We start from the raw sequence: 9,324 nt of genomic DNA on the forward strand, positions 1-9,324 counted from the left end.
TCTGTACAAACAATAGTACGCAAGTATAAACACCATGGGACCACGCAGCCTTCATACCGCTCAGGAAGGAGACGCGTTCTGTCTCCTAGAGATGGACGTACTTTGGTGCGAAAAGTGCAAATCAATCCCAGAACAACAGCAAATTACCTTGTGAAGATGCTGGAGGAAACAGGTACAAAAGTATCTATATCAACAGTAAAATGAGTCCTATATCGACATAACCTGAAAGGCCGCTCAGCAAGGAAGAAGCCACTGCTCCAAAACCACCATACAAAAGCCAGACTACGGTTTGCAATTGCACATGGGGACAAAGATCGTACTTTTTGGACAAATGTCCTCTGGTCTGATGAAACAAAAATAGAACTGTTTGGCCATAATGACCATCATTATGTTAGGGAGGAAAAAGGGGGAGGCTTGCAAGCCGAAGAACACCATCCCAACCGTGAAGCACATGGGTGGCAGCATCATGTTGTGGGGGTGCTTTGCTGCAGGAGGGACTGGTGCACTTCACAAAAGAGATGGCATCATGAGAAAGGACAAAGATGTGGATATATTGAAGCAACATCTCAAGACATCAGTCAGGAAGTTAAAGCTTGGTCGCAAATGGGTACTCCAAATGGACAATGACCCCAAGCATACTTACAAAGTTGTGGAAAAATGGCTTAAGGACAACAAAGTCAAGGTATTGGAGTGGCCATCACAAAGCCCTGACCTCAGTCCTATAGCCAATTTGTGGGCAGAATAGAAAAAGTGTGTGCGAGCAAGGAGGCCTACAAACCTCACTCAGTTACACCAGCTCTGTCAGGAGGAATGGGCCAAAATTCACCCAACTTATTGTGGGAAGCTTGTGGAAGGCTACCCGAAACGTTTGACCCAAGTTAAACAATTTAAAGGCAATGCTACCAAATACTAATTGAGTGTATGTAAACTTCTGACCCATTGGGGATGTGATGAAAGAAATAAAAGCTGAATGAAATCATTCTCTCTGCTATTATTCTGACATTTCACATTCTTAAAATAAAGTGGTGATCCTAACTGACCTAAGACAGGGAATGTTTACTAGGATTAAATGTCAGGAATTGTGAAAAACTGAGTTTAAATGTATTTGGCTAAGGTGTATGTAAACTTCCGACTTCAACTGGAACTACTGGAACTACACACTTCTTTTATTTGCAAAAATATAAGATTGCCTACTTCACCAATCATTTCCTTTCTTTTTCAGCATCAGACCTGCCTCATTCACACTTGAAACATTGTTGCGTTTAATATGTTAAATTACACTTTATATTACCATATGACCCCAAAGTGATCATCTGTTCTTGCAATTTGTAGAGTCTATGACATTTCAAATTTACATAACTTCATCTAAACTACTTCATGAAAAATGTACTACTTTTTCAAAGTAACTTTAGTTACATAAACTATATTTTCTTAAGGGTAGCTTTAGTCCACCTTAACTTCTAATGTGAAGTAATTGGTATCTTCCCCAACACTGCATCTATAAACATACTGTACGGGCTATCTAGGGAAGGTTGTTGAGAAGGAACTGTGGTATAGGCACTACTATGACTTACCAAAACCCATTGCTAACCCATTCTCTGGACCTGTCCGTTTTGGTTTGGTTCACTTTGATAAATAATTTAAAGAGAAATATAAGTGATTCTTGTAACCTCAAGAAAATGTAGACCTGGCCGTACCTTCAGCTACTTTCAATGGGATACATGCATTTCACTATGTTAGATTGATGGAATGAATGGTCGCTGTTGTAAGAATGCTGGTCACCCACGTATTGGTGTTGACCTGTTGAGACCAAGCAGGGAGGAATGAAAGTAAAATGACGTTGTCTGACAGTTTGTTACAATGTCAAAAATATTGATTGTACTATAGTTATGAATAGTATATACTGTTTATATAACAAAATCCTATTAGTGGAAATTTCAATAAAACTATGTTGCTAAGCTACACCTGACAGAGTTTGTGGGGTGGGATGTACAACACCAAGGTGATGCCTGATATATCTTTTTGGCAGTTAGTTTCTTTACTGTATATTTTCACAACATTATGTTAGCATTTATAAGTATTTTTCCTGTTAAAGAGCATTCCACATGAATCATATACATTCCTATATTTTAAATAAATGTATTAGCTATGATCAGAAGCAAAAGTGCCACAGTATCCTGGAGGTAAGTTAGTAGGATTCTCCCAGCCAGTGTGAATGGACCCGTCTCTAACTCTATGCTGCCCTGTTTGGGTGTCTGTGAGGGATCTTCAGCCACAGTGGGCATAATCATCAGTAGAGAAGCATCACTATAGGGATTGAACCACTGTCCCCATCCTTTCCTGGCTGCCTCTCACTACAACACGAGCTGTTGAGAGATGTTATGGTTGTTTATGTGAAGACAGCTTGACAATGCAACCAGATGAGACGTCTTGATGAGGAATGATATCAGTAACCGAACAAAACAAAAAACAAACACAAGCGCCAGTTTACAGCCATGTCGCTCTCGGAGTCATTCAGTGAGGAACTTTTTGACGTTGTTGTTGTGGGTGCCATTTTGCGCCATGCGAGGCCTGCTCCGGGGGAAGAAGTCGGCACGGAGAAGACGATAAAAGTAGATCAGGATCATGGTGTTCATTAGGGTCATGGTAACGAGGAAGTAGCCTCCTTTGTCCAACCAGGAGTAGTTCTGGACAATGTAATACGTGAGGTAGAACTGTGCGCTGAGGCGGAAGACGACATATGTGAAGACGTTGAGGAACTTGTTGATTTGGTACAGAGGGGACGACTGCTGTGATGCTAGCTTCAACATTAGCCTCAAATGCAGGGTGACACTGTTAACCTCCACAAAGAGAGCCACCACAGCACCGGCCACGTAGAGGTGCGAGTACAGAGAATACAGGAAGCACCAGAGCACCTGAGGAAGGGAAGGACAGAGAAAAAGGGGTTAGTATATACCAATGACACTCTGCCACCTTACAGCAGTAAGGCTATTGGGATACCGTAATCTTTGCAATAGTAAAACTGGGGAAAAAACAATTTATATTGAATTTATTGAATATACTATATGATTAATGGATCCCCAAAAAACACTATCAACCAACTAGTGGTCTTTAGGTGTTCCAGTATGTGCCATGTTAGAGAAGTTGGGACATACATGCCCACTGACTGACCAGAGACACAGGGAAGCAAAGCTCAGTGTGTGCCTCTGATCAGTGGCAAGATGCACTGTGTTCAACACAACACAGATCCCCCCACACAATGGTGGGTGTTGTTCCCCTGCAGTCAGGGGACAGGCACACAGGAGCATTCATTTAGAATAGGCCCTTGCTGTGGCACCTTTAAAATTCCACAACTGACACATTAATATCCCCAAAGGAGGAGAGCGATATCTCTTAGCACCATACAATATTAAAATTCCTTCACAGCTCACATTGTTTCACTTCCATAGAAGTGAATTGAAACAAAGTGTGAGCGCAGCGATCAGTCTGGTTTCACAAGGCCATAAAACAACATTTAAATACTGTGTATCTAACCTTCAGACACAATCTCCCAGTAGCTGCTGTAACAATTTACCTATGGTCTCTTTTTTAATTATCATACCAGGTAGTAGGTACAGTGGGGGGGGAAAGTATTTGATCCCCTGCTGATTTTGTACGTTTGCCCACTTACAAAGAAATTATCAGTCTATAATTTTAATGGTAGGTTTATTTGAACAGTGAGAGACAGAATAACAACAAAAAAATCCTGAAAAACGCATGTCAAAAATGTTATACAATTATTTGCATTTTAATGAGGGAAATAAGTATTTGACCCCTCTGCAAAACATGACTTAGTACTTGGTGGCAAAACCCTTGTTGGCAATCACAGAGGTCAGACGTTTCTTGTAGTTGTCCACCAGGTTTGCACACATCTCAGGAGGGATTTTGTCCCACTCCTCTTTGCAGATCTTCTCCAAGTCATTAAGGTTTCGAGGCTGATGTTTGGCAACTCGATCCTTCAGCTCCCTCCACAGATTTTCTATGGGATTAAGGTCTGGAGACTGGCTAGGCCATTCCAGGACCTTAATGTGCTTCTTATTGAGCCACTCCTTTGTTGCGTTGGCCGTGTGTTTTGGGTCCTTGTCATGCTGGAATACCCATCCACGACCCAGTTTCAATGCCCTGGCTGAGGGAAGGAGGTTCTCACCCAGGATTTGACGGTACATGGCCCCGTCCATTGTCCCTTTGATGCGGTGAATTTGTCCTGTCCCCTTAGCAGAAAAACACCCCCAAAGCATAATGTTTCCACCTCCATGTTTGACGGTGGAGATGGTGTTCTTGGGGTCATAGGCAGCATTCCTCCTCCAAACACAGCGAGTTGAGTTGATGCCAAAGAGCTCCATTTTGGTCTCATCTGACCACAACACTTTCACCAGTTGTCCTCTGAGTCATTCAGATGTTCATTGGCAAACTTCAGTCGGGCATGTATATGTATTCTTGAGCAGGGGGACCATGCGGGCGCTGCAGGATTTCAGTCCTTCACGGCGTAGTGTGTTACCAATTGTTTTCTTGGTGACTATGGTCCCAGCTGCCTTGAGATCATTGACAAGATCCTCCCGTGTGGTTCTGGGCTGATTCCTCACCGTTCTCATGATCATTGCAACTCCACGAGGTGAGATCTTGCATGGAGCCCCAGGCCGAGGGATATTGACAGTTCTTTTGTGTTTCTTCCATTTGCGAATAATCGCACCAAATGTTGTCACCTTCTCACCAAGCTGCTTGGCGATGGTCTTGTAGCCCATTCCAGCCTTGTGTAGGTCTACAATCTTGTCCCTGACATCCTTGGAGAGCTCTTTGGTCTTGGCCATGGTGGAGAGTTTGGAATCTGATTGATTGATCGCTTCTGTGGACAGGTGTCTTTTTTACAGGTAACAAGCTGCAGTTAGGAGCACTCTCTTTAAGAGTATGCTCCTAATCTCAGCTCGTTACCTGTATAAAAGACACCTGGGAGCCAGAAATCTTTCCGATTGAGAGGGGGTCAAATACTTATTTCCCTCATTAAAATGCAAATCAATTTATAACATTTTTGACATGCGTTTTTCGGCATATTTTTGTTGTTATTCTGGATATTTTTGTTGTTATTCTATCTCTCACTGTTCAAATAAACCTACCATTAAAATTATAGACGGATCCTTTCTTTGTCAGTGGGCAAACGTACAAAATCAGCAGGGGATCAAATACTTTTTTCCCCCACTGTACAAACTGAAACAATAAAAAGTAAATTATCTTACCAGGACATGATGAATTAAGAACTCCCAGGATCCTCTTGCGTGTCCAGTTAGGATGATATCACCTGCATCCTGAACAAAGTATCCTGTCAAAGGAGAGTAAAAATCAATGCCTCAGTCTCTCAAGGCCTTTTGGAGTGCCCTAAATCAAATTTTATTCATCACATGAACAGGTGTAGACTAACAGTGAAATGCATCATTATGGGCCCTTCCAAAAAATTCTGAGTAAGAAAATAGAGAAACAATAGAAAAATAAAATGTGTAATAATAAATAATATAATACACAATGAGTAACGATAACTTGGCTATATACTGTACATGGAGTACCAGTACCAAGTCAATGTGCAGATATATTAGATAGCTCTTAGATACAGTATCTAATCTTAGGCCACGTTCCAATGTGCATACCAGCATACCCCTTTGAATGCATGCCCAATACATTGCTTCATTCCAAATTCTATGCAGTATGGATATTGGAACAGAGCCTGAGATTCTATTTCTATGGATTACTTATCAAGGTCCAAACAACGGATGGAGGCCATCTAAATGGTTGATAACAGTGGTACCAGAAAGAAAGGGTCAGGACTTCCCTGTCCTACGTACATTAGTGTAGAGAAATATATTGGACTGTACTGGCATAGTCCATCCTAGTTATCATATGTATTACACTTGATAGGCAAACACAGGGAAACCGCTTTAAACTGGATTTCAAAATGAGTGTTGTGTGAACCTCTATATATGCCAAACTGTCTCAATGGAACGGAAGGTTTGTGGTTGTCAGGCTGGCTCTCCTTAGGCCTGCATGCATGCGAGACACGCGGAATAATAACACCCAACACTAGTCACATCTTGTCATCACATCTCTCAGCAGCGCTCTTGACTGCTGGGTCTTTAGGGGATTAGTTTTGGTGCCCATAGCGATCTGAGGGTGTGGCCCATCCCCTATTTAAGCCCGGTGAGATGGGCGGATCTGCATTGTTCATTCTCTCAATCTGGTTGCCACTGAAATGTGGGAGAGTATCTAGTTTCCCAGGATATACCAGCTTTTACTAGGAAAAAGGGAAGGAGGGGATAGTATAGTGTGTTGTGTGTGAGCACGTGCTCCGAATTCATTCCATGCCTTTTAACTTATTTTTTTATTTGATCAAGCCAGACTGAAGCCTTTATAACGAAGTTCAACATTGGAGTGAGAGAGTCTCAAAATAGCATATCAGATTCCCCACGATGAACCCTACTCTCCCATGCCAGTGGTGGTCAATGTTCATAGTTCAATAAAGGTAAACTGGGAATGAATTAACTATTTCACACACAGCTCTTTTAGCAGCCATCTTAAAGGGGTAGTGACTGACCTGATGAGATGCAGATGAGTATGTAGGCTGGGGCCGTGTAGAAGGAGTGAATGTTGGTTGCCATCTCAGGCCAGATGATCACACTGGAGAGGACAGGGATTCATGGTTATGGACAGTTAGGTCTGAGTTCTTCTCATTCAGACGTACATGGCTCACTCCTGTAGCACATGGTTTCCCAAACTCGGTCCTGGGGCCTCCCCTGAGTCTAAAAACCAAAACATGCATCCAGGGGAGGCCCCAGGACCGAGTTTGAGAAACCATGTGCTACAGGAGTGAGCCTGTAGCTCACTCCTTAGTATCACTATCTGGTAACATATTCTCCTGCTTCTTTACGAGATGATACGTGCCTTAACAAGGTCTATAGCAAAGTCTATGGTAAGACAGTACATTCCCTTGTTATTGAGTAACCTGGTGCTTTCTAGCAGGTCAGGGTAAACATGTGTATGGCAATAATCAGTGAACTACATGAACAACAGCTTGTCCAAGCAGCTTGTTGAATATAGCTGCTTTCACTTTCTTATGAAACAACTGTTGATACATCTATTAGTATACTATATTGTGTAGCCTGCCAATGTTTGAATGTATTGTAGTCAGCTAGCTATACAAGTAGCATAGCTATATATGTAAAAAGAATTATACTTGTATTACAAACACAATGTGTGTAACAATTAAATAATGTATGGCTCTGAAACTGGCTCTGATCTGGCCCTAAATGGAAGATAGACATGTAGTCCTTTAGGAGCCCACCTCACATAACAGCTTTTACGACAGTCTAGCCAGCAGGTTTTTCCAGTTCACCTACTTGCTCTCTTTGAAATAGGCTACTTCACCACTCTTATGATTGGACCGTTTATTCATATGTCTATGGCGTGACGCTAAAAGTAGGCTAATTGACTTGAGTGGATACTCAAGAATAGGCCATTTTTCTTATGTCAAAACAGATGTGCTTTCTAAACTGCCACAATCTGAATCTGATTAAGGCGCCATCGTTGCTGACTCAATATTTGGCTAACCTCTGACACATATTGATGGTTATTAACTACAAAGGGGAACATTTACTGCCCTAATCAGCTACTCTAAACTACAAGCATGACATTAACACCTCATCTTGCTCATCTAGACCACAGCCTGTCGTTTTCAAATGGTAACAAATTAGTCATAGTGGGCAGAATAAGCAAGGAGGTGGGCAGAGCCAAGCACGAGCTAGCGAGATCCTACTGGTGTGTTCTAGCATATGTTTGCATATTTCCATTAGGGAATGCTTTCTCTGTGAAGCGGATGCTTCACATTTATGCTTTTGGTGAAATATCTGTCTCATTGTTCTATCTGTGGTATTGCAGAGCTCAACAAGTATTTATTTCCTGAGGATGCCATTTTGTAGGCTGTACTGTGGTATTTAACTCCCCACTTGAGAATGACTTAGTCTCCCCACCCCTTCCCCTGTCTCCTCCATCTCCCCTGCCAGTGAGTGTTACTGCTTTGCACCACACACCCTTAAATAACACAACATCATGTGGATCCACTATGAATGAACAATGGTGTCCCAGTGCAGAGAGTGACTCACCAGGTCACAGCCCAAGTCCCTGTCAGGAGGGAGTGGACCATAGAGACCGAGAGGTTCCTCCACTTCCAGGAACGGAAGTCATCCACCGCCACCGCTTTGGGCACAGGCAGGTTCTGTAGTAGTCGGTGGGCCACCCGGAACATCAGAGCGCACACCAACACAGACAGTCCAGGGTGCCGCTGCAACACAGGAAGCATGGCCTCCATTTTCTTCTCCTACCCCTCTCTCTCTCTTTTTGCTCTTTTCCTTGTTCTTCGTCTGTTTCACGTCAGCGGCTTATCGCCACGGTTCTTCTCACACCTCCACGGTCCGTTGGCGAGTACGTGTGAGGGGAGAGTTCTCCTCAGGACAGTCACAGCTCCAGGGGTTTGAAGGGAGTCAATGTTCTAGATATGGTATTTCCCCCTTGTGCTCCTTTCAGAACTACTCACAGAGAATAGGTGCAGCTTGTCTCACGTTTCCCACTTCCTAGGCTCAGAGGGAGGCTAGCTAGGGCTTCCTTAAACAGCTCATTCCAATTCCACAGATTTGTTCCCCCTCTCGTAGTGTGTTGCCACTCAACCAGTCTGTTCGTGTCTGACTGTGACTAGAGAGAAGGGGGAGTGGTGGAGAGGGAGTGGTGTGGGTGGTGGCCTACTTCCAGAAAACCAGAGAATCAAGGGAGGGGCCACTCATCTTACTTAACAAAACACAAACAAGACGATTGAACTATATGACAGGGCTTAAAACATTATCAGGGTATATATTGTTAACTTACTATGAAACATTATTCTTTGTTTCTCTGGAAAATGATCACCGTCACAGATCAGGCTGTATAAAATGTGAATTTATGAGGTTTGATACAAAGAAGGAATTTGTCAACTTCAATTGAATTTGTTAGCTAACAAGAGCACAGATCTGAAACAAAATAATTTTTCACTAAAATGTAAATATAAATCCAGCAACTAATTTGTTTAGACTAACAGCTAACTTTGAAAAGACTGAAACTAATACCCCCTCGATTAGTGAGAAACTGTGCTGCTCCATAAACCACTGTCTTGTTCTCCCACCACTTTTTCAATAAACAGAGCACACACTCCCCACAGCTGGCCTCTCTGGCCACAGTGGGGGAAGGGGAAAGGGAAGTGAGGAGGAGGGTGGAACA

General features: G+C 42.8%; 1 protein-coding gene across 1 annotated transcript; it reads right to left on the minus strand.

The window, feature by feature from the left end:
* Positions 1 to 1,147: 1,147 nt before the first annotated feature.
* On the minus strand, positions 1,148 to 8,786 carry LOC115206329 (calfacilitin). The gene is made up of 4 exons (XM_029773134.1): positions 8,181 to 8,786; positions 6,617 to 6,699; positions 5,271 to 5,353; positions 1,148 to 2,915 (listed from the first exon to the last, which is right to left on the minus strand). Exons 1-4 carry the CDS (start codon positions 8,384 to 8,386, stop codon positions 2,511 to 2,513), a joined length of 777 nt encoding a protein of 258 aa, XP_029628994.1. The 5' UTR covers positions 8,387 to 8,786; the 3' UTR covers positions 1,148 to 2,510.
* Between the last annotated feature and the right edge of the window lie 538 nt (positions 8,787 to 9,324).

The sequence above is a fragment of the Salmo trutta genome, chromosome 13, assembly GCF_901001165.1.
Source record: "Salmo trutta chromosome 13, fSalTru1.1, whole genome shotgun sequence".
Taxonomy (NCBI): Eukaryota; Metazoa; Chordata; class Actinopteri; order Salmoniformes; family Salmonidae; genus Salmo; species Salmo trutta.

Coding starts and splice junctions, on each gene's coding strand:
- LOC115206329 (XM_029773134.1), bottom strand. CDS start 8,386: ATGGAGGCCATGCTTCCTGTGTTGCAGCGGCACCCTGGACTGTCTGTG. Junction 6,700..8,180: donor GGGACTTGGGCTGTGACCTG/GTGAGTCACTCT, acceptor TGTCCTCTCCAG/TGTGATCATCTGGCCTGAGA. Junction 5,354..6,616: donor ACTCATCTGCATCTCATCAG/GTCAGTCACTAC, acceptor CTCCTTTGACAG/GATACTTTGTTCAGGATGCA.